This window comes from Malaclemys terrapin, chromosome 1, assembly GCF_027887155.1.
Source record: "Malaclemys terrapin pileata isolate rMalTer1 chromosome 1, rMalTer1.hap1, whole genome shotgun sequence".
In the NCBI taxonomy this organism is placed as follows: Eukaryota; Metazoa; Chordata; order Testudines; family Emydidae; genus Malaclemys; species Malaclemys terrapin.
The window spans coordinates 131,691,036-131,709,681 of record NC_071505.1 but is presented as its reverse complement, the minus strand read 5'-3'; the positions used below and the strand labels follow the sequence as shown (position 1 = coordinate 131,709,681).

General features: G+C 41.6%; 1 protein-coding gene across 1 annotated transcript in view; it reads right to left on the bottom strand.

The window, feature by feature from the left end:
• Positions 1-4,958: 4,958 nt before the first annotated feature.
• ANO2 (anoctamin 2) overlaps positions 4,959-18,646 on the bottom strand; it is a 288,718-nt gene continuing 275,030 nt past the window's right edge. Inside the window, 5 exon segments of the mRNA XM_054016330.1 lie at positions 4,959-6,428; positions 7,217-7,322; positions 14,305-14,486; positions 16,248-16,300; positions 16,408-16,560. Of these exon segments, the coding sequence (XP_053872305.1) occupies positions 6,147-6,428; positions 7,217-7,322; positions 14,305-14,486; positions 16,248-16,300; positions 16,408-16,560 (776 nt within the window). The 3' untranslated portion in view covers positions 4,959-6,146.

Sequence of the window (18,646 nt, the reverse complement as noted above, 5' to 3'; positions counted from 1 at the left end):
CAACAGAGGGTCCTGTGGCACCTTTAAGACTAACAGAAGAACATACTGATTTATACCTGCCTCTGGAAATTTCTATTACTTGCATCTGAAGAAGTGAGGTTCTTACCCACGAAAGCTTATGTTCCCAATACTTCTGTTAGTCTTAAAGGTGCCACAGGACCCTCTGTTGCTTTTTACAGATTCAGACTAACACGGCTACCCCTCTGATACTGGATTTATGGTTTATTACAACAATCTGTAACCCACTAACTCCCTCTTTTTGGTCCTTTGATTGCAGAGGAATCGACAGGCTGCTCTACCTTGAATGGTCCCTTACAATATGTGCTAATTACTTATGCTAAACAATCTGGCCCACCTTGCATTTTGCTGTGATGGTGGGTGTTCCTTTTCCAGACCTGAAGAAGAGCTCTGTGTGGCTTGAAAGCTTCTCTCTCTCACCAAACAGAAGTTGGTCCAATAAAAGCTATTACCTCACCCACCTTTTCTGTCCACTGTACTGAATGACATTGTTTAATGGGTCTGCCACTGGGACTGGCATTGCGTCTGATTGTATTTAACATCTCCATTGATGATATGGAAGAGGGCATAAAACAGCCTGTTAATTAAATATACAGATGATACTAAAATGGGAGGAGCTGATAAGACAGAGAAATACAGTAATGCAGAAGGCTAGAGATAGCTTAGAAATACGGTCAGCAAACATCTAAAGGAGGGTCTTTCTCCAAAAATGCTAGATACCAGAGTGTGGAGAAAAAGAATCTAAAGCACAAAGATACGGCTAGGAGCAGATAATCTGTGAGCAAGCCTGAAGGCAAAGCCGTGAGGGATAGTTTAACTGACCCACCTACCGAGACCCATTACCAAGCATGCACCCCAATGCAACTGACTGAATTTCACACTAGAGATGTGGCAGTCATACCAGTTTTTGCAGTCTCACCTGCCGCAATACTGTATCCTCTGCAGGCTTCCCACAATGTTGTGGCAATAGATAAATGGAAGGCATTAAGCATTGTATAGTTTAGTAAATCTACCTACAAAGACAGAGCACAAACAAAACTGGTTTGTGTTTTACACACAAAAGAAAAAGGGGAGGACCACTCTGGGAATACAGAGACCATCTGTGCCTAATTAAAGGGTGAGACTACATAACAGTGACAGATGTTACATTATTGTATTCAGAAGAATTTATCGCTAACAGTGGGCATGTTGAGTTGGACTTTTCCAAGCAATAATTTAACAAACATACTTCCACGCAGTTCTCTTATATTCTTTTACTATATTTCACTGACTTTAGATGTCATGCAAGGTCAAAGTGCACAAGGATATATCTAGACAGCAACATTTTCCACATACTGGAAACACTGGACGGGGTAAAGACACCACGCCAAATTGTCACCTGCTTCTCTGCTGGCGAACAGGCTGAAAAGCTGATGGAACTTTACCCAGGAGGTGTGGCAGAGATAAGTGCTATTTCTGTAGCATCATTTCCCTCTTGGTAGCCCTTATGCAGGGTTGGGGACCAGCACTGTGGGTGGGTGGGAGGAATCTACCCACTCAGATCCTGAGGATTCTGCAACTAAGTTACTGAGAAGTTCACAGAGCAACTCAGGAGCAGCGTGCAAAGACAGAGGCAGCTTCTCCTCCAATCCTGGACTGGTTTAGTCTCCTGGTTAATTCCTGATGGCTGCTCCAAATTACACTGCTGTCAATGGCCCCAAAGAGAAATCATAGTAACTTGGGATGCCAGACAGCAGGGAAGCCCTGGACATGTCCCCCTTCACCTGGCTATATGCTTTCACGGACCACAGAGAGAATTAGCGGCAAGGGAACTGCTATGCTACTTGAGGATTCTCCTATAGAGGGGGGTATTTCTGTGGCCAGCGATGTCTTCTTTAGGGCCAGAGGGCACAACACACCCCTCTGTGTGTCCTCCTTTTCATTTTTGCTTTTTGGTTAAAGATGTAGATTCACATACACCTCTACCCCGATATAACGCGACCCGATATAACACCAATTCAGATATAACGCAGTAAAGCAGTGCTCCGGTGGGGGGGCTGCGCACTCCGGCGGATCAAAGCAAGTTCGATATAATGCGGTTTCACCTATAACGCAGTAAGAGTTTTTGGCTCCCGAGGACAGCGTTCTATCGGGGTAGAGGTGTATTACTATACTCAGAGCTAAATTTATAGCATAAAATATACAGGCTGTGAAACACAACCAAGCTATTGCTGCATTTGTGGTCCTCAACTGTGTGATATTAACAGTGTGTTAACAAAGGGTTTGTCACATTTAATTTAGATTTGCATTGACCAGCTGGATCTATGCAGGATTCTATGAACATCGCCCTGCATGAACACTTCATTATTTGTTCCCATTGTTTGAAGTTTTAATTTTTTTTTAAACATTAAGCTTTCTTCAGAAGTCTCTGCTGCATTTTTTTTTTTTTTTTTTTTTGCACAGAGATTTGGATCATTTTCATTGCAATAGCAGGAAGTGACAATAGTATACAGGTTTTATTACCTCTTTCTGGTTCTACTCGCATTCCTGTCTTTTCTTCCCCAGAGGCAGCTTTCCATGTGCACCTCTTGAAACAGAATCATTCTGTACTTCAGAGACATGAGTTATGGTAAGGAGGCACTTTATGGGTAGGCTTACACGTATCATGCAGATAAAAAGGAATTAGATAAAGTCTTGCTTTGTGGGAAAGAGATAAGTTAGAAACTGGGAATAAATAAAGAACAAATCAGTGATCTACAATTACAGGAGTGGATGGGAAACTTTCCTAGGCAGTCTCAGGAAAAGCCAGAGGTTACCATGGGAATGCAATCATGTGTCTAATTCTTAGGGACTGCACCAAAGTTAAGTACCAAACCTGCAGGATTCCTGATGAATGAAACATTCAGGTTCAAGATACAATAGAAACTATATCACAGATAAGGACAGATGAGCTGTCAGCCCTGGTTGCAGTATCAGCATAGCTCCAATCAGAATGTCTGCCTTATAGCTGCGATTGCTACCTTAATTCTTTCCCAGTCTTGTCTGGGTGAGGTATATAAGCCTCAGGAGAACTTTGAGAGGGTAAATGTATATCTGTGCACATATAGCTCTTATTGGAAAGGTTGAAATGCATTCTCTCTTTTAACCCAGACCACCTCTTTCAGTTGCTCAAGACTTTTTCAAATTCTACATAACAACCATTGCTAAATATATGCGGCATTGTGAAGGAATTGTTTCACCAATTTTTGAGTAGCCAAAAGGGGCACGCCCTAGCCACCACTTTGAAAAGTGACTAGTAATTTTGGGCACCCAACTTCAGTCACCTTAAGGAGGCCCAATTTCAGAAAGCACGTGCCAACTATGAACACTAGATTCCAATAAAGTGTTAACCACTTTGGGCACCTAAAAATGGAGGCATCCAAAATCATTAGTCACTTTTAGAAAATCTTGGCCTATGTTCTCACACTCCAATAGTTCAGGAATAGATGATCAGATTTTGCTCAAACTTTTAGTTAAAAATAAAATTACTTCATCACTGAGAACAAGCATGGAACATTTCAGCCCTCAAAGATTCCCCGCCCCCTCTTTTCCCCATAAATTATAAGCATTTGAAAAGAGGGATTGTACTTAAAGCCATTACCTAACCTGAACTGTTAAACTTTAATTACTGCAAAACTGTAACAGTGTCCTTTTAAGGGGAGATTTTGAATTTATGGTATATTCTGGAGAACAGGTTTATTTACTGTAAAACAGTGAGATTCCCTTCTTTACAGTTTCTTCAGGCAACCTGGAGCACAGTCTGGCAGCTTAAGCCTCTGATGAATATTTATAAAATAATAGTGATATTGGTCAGATGAATGGATTTAATCCAGCTATTGATTGACAGAATTGGTGTCACATGACCTATAAATCCCCTTTTAAACCCATTTCTGCATACACACTACCAAATATCTAAATGAGCAACATTAGCCCCAACATATTCAACTGGCCTATATTCACACTGTATGGCAAATCCAGTTTCTTCCTAATGGAGGCCTAACAATGTGATAAAAATTAATTGCGTTTCAATCAGCCACAGATGTAAATCCCAGGTGTAATACTCCAAACCCACAAAGCTACTATCAAAATACCACATAGTACAAATAACCGTAAACAGTGGACATTTATATTATTGTCAAATGTGAAGCCTTGGTAGGCCTTCTTGGAATCCTAGAATTCTGGAAAGTGAAATAATGCAATATTAATTCGTGACGAAGGATGGTCCAGCAGTTCTGCTGATAGCTTAAGAGTGAGGAGACCAAGCTTCAAGTCCCAACTGTTACAGATTTCCTGGGTGACACTGGGCAAGTCTCTTTGTGCCTAAATTCCCACCTGTAAAATCAGGATAACAGCACTTCCCTCACAGGGGTTTTATGACAATAAATGTGTTAAAGATTTTAAGGGGTTCAGGCACTATGTTGATGGGGGTAGATTATTTTAAATCAAAATGATCTTTTCCTGTAGCTTGCCTGCTTATCTCAGTAAACTGGAAACAGCAGATAGACATAGCCAGTAGTTTAAATTCACGACATTGTGTGAAGAGATTTTTCAAGTAAGGATGAGGTCAGATGCTATAATACTGCACATTCCTGCAACCTTAAAATGCATACCTGTCGGGCTGAGTGAATATCATTGTGTTACAATGAGTCATTTTTTAAAAAGCAATTTTTCCTTCCTGATGGACAGGTGAAATTCAAAGACTCCAGGACTATATATGAAATTATCTTGGAGATTTAAACAAAAAATCCAGTCAGATCATAGAACTTTGTAAGTTGCCCCATCTGAAAGAGCACGATCTTTCTTTGTTTCCAAAGCATTCTGTGCAGCAGTATATGTTAGGAGAGATTCCTCTACATGTGCTTTGAGTTGAGATTGATTCAGAAGGTCTATTAAAAGCAATACATTTTTTAAGAAAGTTTTATTCTTAATCCATAACAGAATAAAATTATTCATTAGGTGCATTTAGATAAAAACCTAATTAGTGAACCTGTTTTTCCTCTCTCAGTAGAATACAGTTATGCATAACAACATCGTGATTTACAGTAAATACACAACAGCAACTTTTTGTTATTTCCGGAGCAACATACATGAAGATATTGTCACGAGTTACAAGGCTTCATTCTACTTTCACTTATACCAGTTTTACACCAGTGTTGATATCAACAGAGTTACTTCAGATCGACACCAGTTGGAATTGAAGTCCCAGTTTAAGTGAGAGGTGAATTAGGCCCAGAGTATTTTGCTCAGAACAACAAACAGCGATGTGCTTAGCTAGTTCTATCATCTTTACTTCTTTCAGATGCTTATGTTGTGAGCTGTCTCTGCTTATTATTCAGGCTCCTGCTAAGCCAACAACTGTAGGCCAAAGTGCTCAGTAATCTTAATTTTTTTCTCTTCCTGCTATTTTGCGCCTTTAACCATAGCTCTGCATCGGGGGTGCTGTGGCGAGCCCCACTGCAGTAAGAGCACCAAGAGGCATTGTGCATCACGAAGGCACAATGATTCCTAGAGCTCCGGGTGTGCAGAGAGAATGTGTTTATTGCTACATCCTTTGAGAGGATGCAAAGTTCAGCCCCCTCTGTGGCTGGCCAGCTCTGCTGAAACATGTGTGGTAGGGTCTATTGCCCAAGACTCTTTGGAGTATATATTGCCCTAGGGGCATGTTAGCAGGTATTAATCCTTGCACTCAGGAGAGTGCAGGGATTGGGATTGTGGCTGGTCTTGGCACCGAGAATGCAAGAGTGGGGAGGGCTCCTGATTACTGATATTATGGTAGCCCGAGGAGATCCTGCCATGGACCAGAACTCTATTGTGCTAGACGCTGTACTCTGCCCTCCCCATTTCCCATGCTTCTGTGCAAGGGCCAGCCACATCCATAACCTGGCTCTTTAATTTGCATTGAATAACGCTGAAAGCGCTGTAGCCCGGATAGCGTATAAAATGTTATAGAGAAACTAACACCTGAAGTTTCTTGAGAAATGACAGACTCCCTCCTCCACTCTCCCTGCCTAACAGTGCCTCCCTCCCTCGCTCCAGTTTCAGGATCACATCACACAGTAAATATACAGGTTTTGCCCATGTTCCATGGTACATTTCCTCCCCCTAAGGAGTCATACTTCTGTGTGCTGTGAACTAAAGGATGTAAAGCTGCCTCGCTGACTCCGGCTAAAGTGGCAGAAGCTTGCCGCTCGGTTCCTTCGGCCCTTTGTCTCGCCTTTGTTTCGGTGCTTGTCACGCATGATAAAGCTTTCGATCAGTTTCAGCTTCTCATGCTCTTCCTTCAGAAAGAAATCAACAAGCATACTCTTCTCCTTTTTGATTTGTTCGCTGATGTCCTTGGGAATGTCAGGAATCATCCAGTCAACCAGCGCGCTGAGGAACATGACCAGGTTCTGCAAAAGAAAGAGCAATAGAGCATACAATGCTAGCTAGGCTGGAAGGGTCTGTAATACTCAAACAGACTGTAACAGAATCAAACCTCAGCTACGGAATACTTAGAAATGCCCCATCAACCCAGTGGCATATTACCATTCAAACATGTCATGTTTAAGCTCTGTCTGAAATTAGGCACCTAAATAAGGTTCTGATTCAGGAAAATGTCCCAGTTCAAGAAATCACTTATGCATGTGCTTAACTCCCACTGAACAGAATGGATGAGTTAAATGCATATTTAAGTGTTGTCCTAAATATAAGGATAGACTTAAGCACATGCTTAAGTGTTTTGCTGAATTGGGGCTCAAGTGGCCCTGCAGGCTTATTCCACGCACATGTTCAAAGGTACTGAGCACCAAGCAGCTTAGCTGGTAGAAACCAAAGCTCTCTATCCCAAGAGCAAGTATTGCATGGGTAGTAGCAATACAAGCATCCACCGCACATTGTCCCTCCATTGTGCTTCATCCGTGACCTGAAAAGACCACGTTTAGGTCCAACAAATCTCCATGCTCATTCCATCCTCAGTTTCTCTGCTAAGAAGGAGGTTTTTGTGAGGTGGATACTAGCGCTGTGCACAGATTAGAATCCTGAATCTCAAATATTATGGATGCGCATGTGTAGCGGTACTGGTGGTGCCAGTGCCTGTAGTGTACAGGCAAGATGAACTGCATGCACCATACACATACATTAGCTTATCAGAGGTGCTTTTGTGCGTGAAATTGTAATATGGTAAACTCAAAAGACTTACCTGAAATAGAATAACAAAAGCCAAGCGAGCAGATAAAACTGACCAGTACTGCTTAGAAAATTCATATGGATTTGGGGACCAAGGTGGTTCTCTGTAATCCTTGTACCTGCCAGTGAAGATAGCTTGGTTAGCGCACACTTTCCAGCAATTGCCACCTACAGATTACACTAATTGCTTTGATAAAACAACTTTGCAGCAGCTTAACTCTAGAGAATTAAATCCCCGGAGCATTAGGTACTTCATTCCACACTATTAGTTACAACTCCAGGATCCGATCTCAGTCACCATTGTAGACCTGGAATACCTCTATCGAATCCAACAGGGTTACTCTGGTTTTACACAGCTGTAACCAAGATTGGAACGTGGCCCTAATGGTGAAAATCTTCTAGTGTGGTTGGATTTCCTTTTGGAAAATAAAATATAGACCTGTTCTAGTCTTAAACTCACCTCAGTGCAGAGGGTCTGACGTGCTGCAAATATATAATGAATAAAGATATACTGCAGTGTATTAAGATCAAAGAAGGCAATTAGTGGCTTGTGCAAAGATTGGTGTTCGAACCTGTTTTATTTATAACTATCATTAATATTTTGGAAGAGGAAGTAAACAAGATGTTAATAAAACTTGCAGATGCTACTAAACTGGAATGTTTTGCGAACATAAAAAAGGACAGATATCAGACAAAGAGTGGTAAGAAATTAAGGCAGGAAATAAAAATAATTTTGGAAAACTGCAAAGTAGCATAAATAAAACAAAACAGTTAAAGAGAAGATGAGATACAGATCTTGGAGGGACACCCTTTGAAAGCAGATACAGTGGGAAGAGCCTAAGGCTGACAGAGAACAGCAAGTTAGCACACATTTGCAACGTGACATGGCAGCAGAAAAGGACAGTGTAATTTGCAGCTGCATAAGCAAGGGCATGATGGAGCTAGGAGGTAATAGTTCTTCTGTAAACAGCTCAGATTAAAAACCACACCTGGAATACTACATGGGGGACCTCAGGATGAAAAAAGACTATTGACAAATTGAATGCAATTCAGAGAAAAGCAAAAATGATCAGGGGCCTGTAGAGACTGACTTACCAGAAAATATTAAAGCACTGAATATATATTGCTCAATTATGGTATGTAACAACCAAGGTTGGACATTATAACTATCCACAAACTGCTGAAGGATATAAACACCTGAGGCCTGGTCTACACTGGGGGGGGAGTCGACCTAAGATATGCAACTTCAGCTATGAGTATAGCGTAGCTGAAGTCGACGTATCTTAGGTCGACTTACCTCACATCCTCACGACGTGGGATCAACTGCCGCCGCTCCCCCCTCAACTCCACTTCCGCCTCTCACCGCGGTGGAGTATAGGAGTCGATGGCAGAGCAATCGGGGATTGATTTATCATGTCTACACTAGACATGATAAATCAATCCCAGATAGATCGATCACTACCCGCCGATCTGGTGGGTAGTGTAGACGTACCCTAAATAATCCCTTTCAGTCTTAAAGGAACAAGAAGTGGCCGGTGTGGCTTTATAACAGACTGCCTCAAAAATCTGAAGGCAAAAAGGAATGTGTATTGGAAACAGAGAAGCCTGGAGGAAAGTAAACACAGATACAAAGGGTCAGTTAAGGCTGGAAGAGAATGACGGAGTAAAAAAGGAAGCTGAATCAATGTTAGACATAGCGGTTAAGAGAAATAAAAAAGGGCCTTGTACAAATATATCAGTGGGCTAAAATGTAGTGGGCTTAAATGTAATCATAGAGTCATAGGAAAGGACCGCGACAGGTCCATCTTATCTAGACCATCCCTGACATGTATTTGCTGTTAAAAATCTCCAATGATATAGATTCCACAATCTCTCTAGGCAATTATTACAGTGCTTAATTACCTTGACAGTTAGGAAGCTTTTCCTAATGTCCAACCTAAACTGCCATTGCTGCAATTTAAGCCCACTGCTTCTTTTCTTATCCTCAGAGGTTAACAGCAACAATTTACTTCCCTCCTCCTTGTAACAATCTTTTATGTACTTGAAAACCGTTATCATGTCCCCTCTTGGACTTCTCTTTTCCAGACTAAACAAACCCAATTTTTTCAATGTTTCCTCATAGGTCATGCTTTCTAGTCCTTTCATTAGTTTTGTTGCTCTTCTCTGGACTTTCTCCAATTTGTCCATATCTTTCCTGAAATGTGGCACCCAGAACTGGACACAATACTCCAGTTGAGGCCTAATTAGTGCTGAGTAGAGCGGAAGAATTACTTCTTGCTTACAACACTCCTGCTAATACATCCCAGGATGATGTATCCTTTTTTTGCAATAGTTTTATACTGTTAACTCATATTTAGTTTGTGATCCACTATGACCCCAGATTCCTTTCCTCAGTACTCCTTCCTAGGCAGTCATTTCAAAACTGGATGTGCTATTCTATTTTTATTTTAAATTGGTCTTTGATAAGAAAAAATAAGGAAGAAATGAGTGACCAGTTGTGAGATAGTGATGGCTCTCATCAGTATTTTGAAACTGTGGATCATAAAGCAGGTGAATATGGGAATAATTGGAAAAAATGGAAATCATACAGATCTGTGAGTCCAGATGATACGGATACCAGGTCACTAGGGAAACAGCTCATTCAAAAAAAAAAAAAAAAGCTTCACAGGTCCAGTGCAAAAGGAAACAGGTTTATGCGAAAAAAAACTCCCTTTAAAGATTTGTATCTGCCTTCTTTCTCTTCTGAATGTGCGTATGTGACCAGCATGTTTTCATGTACTCCATTATTGCGTGAGATTATAAAGGTTAAAAGGACTAGGGCAATAAAAATGACATATAACTTAACACAGTTTGCTTTTAATTTGCCTTTAGCAATAGCTACACAAATGTCCTTCTGCTCTGAAAAATCATTACAACCAATGATATGCAACTGATTAGCATCACAGCAATGTTTATTTGGAAGTCGTGCCAAAGAGTTCACAGCATTGCATAAAATGCTGCTCAAAATATTCAGAGAATTTATTCTGGATGTTCAGTGGGAGAATTTTCTAACTTGTTATGGTTATTTTTAAGATACCTTAATCTCTGGTAATGTCCGTAAGGAGCAAAATTCAATCTTATTGCAACTACATTTATCTCCAGAGGTCACAGAAATCTAAGAATAAGAGAGGTCAGCTTGTTCCCAACGTATTTGCCAGAAAAAGAAATAGTTTTTTTTCTAGTAAAAGGGACACTGTTTGTAGCATGTCTCCTGGGTTTGGAGTTAGATATCCTATGTTTTATCACAGTTAGTGTTCTAGCCAAAGCTGTGACTTTGATAAGATTTCACTGAGGCGGGTGATATTCAGAAATGACCAGCAAACTTGCTAATATCTTCCCATAGTATTTTCCTGATAATTAAAGGAAGAAAAATGTTATCATTTGTTTCTCACTGAACCAACATCAGATTAGTCTGGTAGAGAGTCAGACTTTTAATTTGGGTTTCTTGTTTTCAGTACAGGAGACACTTTCTGCTCAGAGGGAAGAATTGGAATGTACCTGAGATGCAGCTCCAGACAATGAACTAGAATTATATCTGCTATGATTTTGCTCTGCTCTTTGTTTTGCAGCCCTATCAAGGCCATGTAAACCCAAGCAGTGCATTTCATCATTGCTGCCAGTGGACAATCTTCTAGGTAAATTAACAGTCATACACCAGACAATGAAGCTGTGAGCAAGTCCAAGTAACTGGAATCAACACCAAGATACCAGAGACACCACTGAAGTGAGATGGCCATGTCACAGGAATGACTGATGAGAGACTACCTAAAATAATAATGTATAGCCACCTTGGGCAACAAAAATTGGGGGGATGGAGGAGGGGAGAAGGAATGCTTCACAGACACTTGGAGGACAATCTAAAAGCATGTAATAGTTCTGTATTGTGCTAGAGAGTTATTTGCTAGCAACATAGAGAAATGGAGGAGATCAGGGCACAAAGAGAAGAGCAATTTGGCAAAAGGAGGCCCAGAGCATAGCTTTAAGACAATTATATCTCGTCTGCCACAGACGAACAGGTGAGTAGAAGATAACACTGAGCAGAGTCCCCATCACCAGCAGTGCTTTTTGGACGTGCCACACCATTGCTTCCCACAATGTCCCTATTAGCCATCGGAGGATTTTTGCTCTTTCTACTGTCTCACAGACTTTAAAGCCAGAAGGGACCATCATGATTATCTAGTCTGACTTCCTGCACATTACAGGCCACAGAACCTCACCCACCCATTCCTGTAATAGACCCCCAACCTCTGGCTGAGTTACTGACGTCCTCAAATCATGGTTTAAAGACTCCAAGTTACAGAGAATCCACCATTTACTTTAGTTTAAACCGGCAAGTGGCCTGTGCCCCATGTCCTTCCTCTGGGTTTCAGCGGTCTGCTTGTTACAAGTGCTGTCCACTCTCACAATGACTCAGTGCTCTCTCTTAGGGTATGTCTACACTACCCGCTGGATTGGTGGGTAGGGATCGATCTATGGGGGATCGATTTATCACGTCTAGTGTAGACACGATAAATCAATCCCCGATTGCTCTGCTGTCAACTCCTGTACTCCACTGTGGCGAGAGGTGAAAGCGGAGTCGACGGGGGAGCGGCAGCAGTTGACCCCGCGCCATGAGGACGCGAGGTAAGTCGACCTAAGATACGTCGACTTCAGCTACGCTATTTTTGTAGCTGAAGTTGTGTATCTTTGGTCTATCTCGCACCCCCAGTGTAGACCAGGCCTTAGTCTGCTAATTGGGTGTTGCAGCCCTCATCGCAGGACATTTGTACTGTTCTGGCTTACCCACCCACCCTACCTACTACTCATATCTTGGAGCCTGACCATGTGGCCCTTACTCACTTGAGTAATCCTTACTCCGTGAAATCAATGGGATCACTTGTACGAGTAAAGATTATTTACATAGATCAGGATGGCAACATTGGATAACTGTTCACATTCCACACCAAACAATGACAACTTGGATTTCTCTTCTTGAAAACAACTACTTTACACATGTGGGACACTCCCCATTGACTCCACAGCTAGCTAGTTATTAGCCTTTTCTGTCATAACAAGAGCCACCTTTATAGTTTATATAAAAGACAGGAATACTTATATAGTTCAGTGGCCACCCTACAAAATGTCCAGTTGCTTTAGATAGCTGTAATAATAGGTGTATTTACAATATTGCCTAGAAACTGCCTATAGTATGTATAGAGAAATGTAGGGATCACTGCAGCTAATAATGAGATATTTATCTAAGACAAAATTAGTTAACCGGTGTCGGGAATGGGAGGGTTTCTAACCAGGAAATACAGCATGATTTCTATGCTGACTCACAGTATTACATGCCAGCATCTCCGTGTTCAAGATACTCTACGGATTTATGAATATAAAACGATTAAAGTATAATGCTGACAAAGTTCATTGACATAGAATAGCTCAGCATTCATATTTTAAATACAATTAGATTTACTTATTCAAAATAGCCAGCATAATGCCATGCCCACAAGCTTTGGCAGCACCATAGTGGAGACGTGGGGCCAGATTCAGATCTCCCTTAATGGTAATGTTCATCAGAAATAACTTCACTGAAATCTATGGAGATACTGTGTTATAAAACTGGTCCAAAGGAGAACAGAGTCAGCCCTCTGGATCTGATGTCTAGTTTTGGTATCTAAGTCCCCATTTCAGCTATGGTTGGAAATAATAAACAGGCAACACCTTCAGCCTTAGGGGCTGTGGCAAATGTGGAGGACCCTGTAATAAGTTTTACTGGGGTGATGTTTTTGGTGTGAATGGTTTGCTTTAACTGCTCCTCACTAGGGGCATGTCTGAAATAAGTCAGGCAGAGGGGGCTCAAGTGGTCCCTTATCGGCTGCTATTAAAGGGAATGCTAAAGGACATTGCCAGAACTACTAGCTCTGCTGATTCTGGCTCAGTTCCCCTCTGAGCCTATGGAACTGGTTTGAACAGGAGGGGACAAAACCCCCAAGCAGTGAAGACGTCTGGGGTGTGAGGAGGAACTTAGAACTCTCATGGGATATAAAAGGACATTCTCTTAGGGATGCACGGGGGAACCAGATTGAAAAGACACTCAAGCAGCAACCCGTTGACATGTCTGGAGAAGCTAGGCCTGCCTAATTCCCAACTAAGATGGTGGGACTTGAGGTAAAATAGACATGAATGTAGGCTGTTTGTGTTTTTACATCCCTTTTTCTGTAATGCTTTGTTCCAGCTTCGAAATAAAAGTACTTTGTTCTAACAAGGCTGTTGGTCCCCATTACTGGTCACAGGTTCCTGAAGGGAGGAAATAGGGTTCCCTAAACCCTGTCACACTTGCAGGGCAATACCAATTGGTACTGAAGCTAGATCCTGGTTTGAGAGTGGAAGAACTGAGTGATTCCCTTTGATACAGGTAAGGGCAAGAGGCCCAAGACCTAAACTGGGTGCTCTTGGACAGACCAGAAAGGGGACAGAAATGCAGCTAGCCCCATAACTGAGGCTGGTGTTAATGACCGCCACTAGGGGTGTTCTTCCAAATACTGCCTCACAAGCCTCCAAACTTTGGCTTTCTGCTCGGCTTAAGGGGCAACAGACTAAATATTGTTGATAGGTTCTGAAGGGAATTCCCCCTAGTGTTCCTTATCAGAAAACATGGTATTAAAGCGAGTGACCATGAGAAAGGTGTGGGTTTTCAAGCAGGGGAAAGCGTAGGGAAAACGGGACCCTGTAAGGGAGGAAATGTTGTTCTAATTAGAGGGAGTGTGTTTTTAAGGTGTGATCTTGCTTCCATTCTTATCTATGAGAGTTTTGTCCTTGATGTCAGTGGGAAAATAATTGCGGTCTAGGTTTTTATGTTCAGCAGAAGTCTTGGATGAAGCTGTTCATTCTATGCATGGAGGCACCACTGGATTTTCCATCTACATATTCTAAAAATCATATCTGAATTAACTAAGAAGATCATAGTTTAAAAGAACAGAAAAGCTTCTCAGGTCTAACTCAGAGAGGAAACACTTTTATCTAACATGTGACTGAAACAATTGACTTTACCTTCACCAAGTGTTGTTAGAGCTACTTTACCTGCAGAATATAACTTCCTGTTCAAACTGTGAGATGTCTGGCTGTGTTCCAGCCTTGAGATGACTAACATTGAAGTATGAGAGGGTGTGATTGATGAAGCCATGCATGGTTCCATTTTGACTGTATGCATATTGATACACAAGGCGTGGAATGAAATCAGATGTGACAGAGATTACAAAAGCCTGGGAGACAAAAAATAACCCAGTGAATCTACAGATGATGTGTTTTGGATTAATTGAATTCAGGTTATAATTTTCATGTTCAAATAAATATAGAATAATGATGATCAGTTTTGCAACCTCACAAGTGAGAGAGGACTTGCCAGACACAGCAAAGAATAAGTGTTTTTAAACTACATTAGCCTGCTGTCTCTCTCTCCGGGCAGAGGAAACTCGTGGGATTGTGGGCGGCACATGGATTTACGTGCCCTGCCAGATTTCTGCCAAGGTTTATACTTTTCTTTTCTTTTTGGATTCAAAATTGTACCCTCCCCCCCTTACACTCCCCCCCCAACTATCAACAGTTACGTGTCGCCTCTGTCTCCAGGGAAAGTATATAGCTAGGCAGGTGGGACATTTTTAAGAGCAAAGAGTAATTACAATAATTGCCTCATATATACTGGTCTTAATCCTGCCCCCATTGATATCAATGGGAGTTTTACCACTGACTACAAAGAGTGCAGGAGCAGGACCACAACATACATAACAGCCAGATCCTGAGCTGGTATAAATTGGTGTAGCTCCACTGATTTCACTGGAGCTATGCCAACTTATACCAGCTGAAGTGTGGCCCATAAAAGACAAATTCTCGATTCCCTTGCTCCATTCTAAATCTGGAGTAGCTCCACGAAGTCAATGGAGTTTACTCTGGTGTCAAACGGATATGAGATCAGAATTAGCTCCAGAAGCATTTAGAATGTGCAAATAATAGTTAACTGAGTGCCATATTCTGCCACCCTACTCTGTGAGTAGTCCCACTGAAAAAATGATACTTGAGTAAAGATGATAGAATCTGGACCTAAATATTTTTTAAACTCAAGTATGCGCATTTTCACTTTCCAGCTACCGACAACAGAGGGGCAGTATACCTGGTGTTTTAATTAAAGCACTTGGAGAATACAAGCAACTAGAGTATGTCTGAAAATGTAAATAACTATAGGGCCTGATCCTGCAATGTGCACTTAGGTAAAACTGAGGGAGGTAGCGTGGTTCTGCTGATATGGCTTAACACTGGGAGTGAGAGATCTGCTTTCTATTCCTGGCTCTGCCACTTGGGCAAATCACCCCCAAGCAGACACTCTTTTTCTGGTATGGGTGACCTTTTTCAGTCTAACATATGTTGCTTGAGAAGGGGTTTAAGGTACACCAAAAATGCCACTCTTATATTGGAATCAGAGTGTCTACTTAAGAGGTCGTACTGGTATAACTATACATGTATAACAATAGCTGCATAACTGGCAAAACTTTTTCTTTGAGATAAGGCCCTAGGCTCCTTTACACTGCTCAGGTAAATTACATTCACACTGGCTTCATCCAAACTTATATTTACACTGCCAGAGAATGACGTGACTGTGTCTAAGCATTAGAATACCTAGTTCTCATACAGCATTTTTCATAAATGAGACTTAGTCCTCTATTGGTATGCTTGGAATTCTGCCTGACTAATAATTGCAGGATCCGGCCCATTAAAGAGTGATTCCTGTATAAATTAATCTTCATGTCTCACAAAACATAATAATTCAGAAACAGAGATGAGTAAATGTACATGTCTCATGTAATTCTGATTCTATGTAACATTACATGATGTTTTAAACCCAAGGAGTAGCAAATTGGGTAAGTTTTTCATTGTATTTTATGGCAATTGAAGAAAGTAGGCATTGCTCAAAATTTAAATTAGGCTTAAGGGAAAAAAATAAGCTCATAAAGTCATAATCAAATACTTACATTAATGATAACTGAAAACTTTCCAATACCACTCAGAATGTTATACCAAATTCCTGTAAGAGAGTTAATAGCAAAGCTTTGTTACAGGATTAATCTTAATTTCCTCTTTCAAGGTGAATTCCAGGTGTTACCATCATTGCAATGATTCTTCATTACGTACCTATATCTTTTTCTCTCACTGTGTCTGGCCTCCTTAACTCAGAAACAAACTTTTTTGCATCCAGCCGAACTTCTATGATGTTGTTGAGAAGGGCAAACACAGGAGCCAGAGGGAAGGAGGCAACGAAGAGCGTGACAAAGCCAAACTGGATAACTAGAAGAGAGAGACGTATTGTTCTGAGAGAAGCTTTGTACTGACATATTAAATATATGTCTGCAGGAAATCAGCTGCTGAGGTTTGTGTGTTACAGGAAATATAAAATTCCATTTCAAACATTTCTGTCCTGTTGTTAAACAGTACAACAAACAAGGTGAGGCTATGAAAGAAAGAAGGGCTTGTCACTGTGTTTTTATAATGGTTCTAATATTGCTCCTGGTCTCCAATGTGCATACGTGGGCCAGAGTAAATATTAGTCTAATGAAGGAAAAGTAGCATGCATGCTATTTTCCTTTTAAATACAATTATCTTGAATGAGGCCATGTTATCCCTCCCACTGTTTGTTTGTAGAGGAGAAGTAATGCATATAAATAGGGAGGGGAAATCCATGAGGCAATATCCCCTATTCCCAAGACCCTTTGGAAGACTGTCTGGGCAAACTACCTGCTGTAGGTGTTTGGGCTCCGGGGTGAAACTATGGTATGGCCACTCTCTGTGGTATCATCCCCCTTCATACCTTGGGGCATTCTGGTGCAATTCCCAGTAGAAGCCAATGCTGTTCATCGCATCATAACATTTTGCATTCCTGCTTCAGGAAGTAACAGCAGCCTAACATGGAGGGCCTGACCCTGCCCTAAGCATTGAAGCCCTAAAATTTCTACAGATCCAAGAATATCTGTGGCATTGAAGGGCCACAATCCTGATTTCTTCCAGGAATACTCTTTTACCCGGAGGGGATGTTGCCTCTTGTACAGCACCTAGAACAGTGAGGGCTTGGTCTATGACTGGAGCCCTGGGCACAGGGTCGTCCCTTGGGAGGTGCGCGGCCCAGGGTGGAAATGATGGATTCATCTCTTCCGGGACAAACTGCACTGGCCAACCACACCAGCCCATGGGGCCCCCCAAAAAGCGGGGCCTGGAGCGGTCGCTCTGATTCGCCCTACCCAAGGGACAGCTCTGCCTAGGCACTACCACAATACAAGCAAACAATACTTCAAGAGTTTAAACTCTTGGCATTTCCTGAATTGTTTATGCCCTTCCCATGGGGGCAGGGATGATCTGGACATAAGTAAGAAGCTTTATTCTGCAGACAACTTAGACACCAATTTTCAGATCCTCTCCCTGCAAAGTGGAATTTAGCAGAATGAATATATTTTTCCAAAGTCTCCCAATGTTTCAAAGATAGTTAAGACCATGAACAGTGCACATTGGGCCCAATGTTGCAAGGTCCTGAGTGTCCTTAATTGCTATTGCCTTCAAAAGCAGCAGAGGACAGTCAGCTTGCAGGATCAGGTCCCTTTTGGGCCCATCTTGAGAGGTGCTGAGCCAGCACCTGAGGAATGATGACCTCCTTATGCTGTCGGTGCTGACCAGCTGCCAAGAAGCCCTAAGCACCATTGTCTCCCAATGAAGACGCAGGACTTGATAGCGCTGTCACCACGCAAGACTGGTCCTCTCTTTGTAACATGTAACACAGAACATTATTTTAATATAAAGATGAGCTCTTATTTCCCAAAGAAGGTAGCACAGGGTGGCATAAGGAGAGACTGGCTGAAAGGCATATTGCACAGCTGCAATGGAGATAGCCACAACTAAATTAAACTAATTGTTATATAAATAGTGCTACAAATAGGATTTGAGTGGACTGCAGTGATATGCATTGTGGCTTCTTTGTAAACAGAATATAAGGTCCCTGTACAAGCTCGCAGTCCATTACAGCAGATACCCTTTGCACTTTTGGAAGAGAGAAAAAAAATGGAAAAGAAAACTAATCCTAGCATAGCAGGACTACTCAACTGTTTTCCTTAGAATAATTTCCTTTGGCACTGTTGTCACAGCCCACAGCCAACTGATAAAACAGCTTTCCCCAGGATCTCTTTTGTACCCAGCTTATTTTTTGTGTACCTATTTCAAGCCTCATTATGGTCCCCCCATCTCCTCTCCCAGTGACAATATATTTACACAACAAAGCATTATCTCCATGATAATTGTGGCCTTGGTTTGCCATTTTCAATGGTTTGCTTTAGGAATAAAGGTTATATCATCCTAACATAGCATGATGGGAGCTATTTCAACATACAAG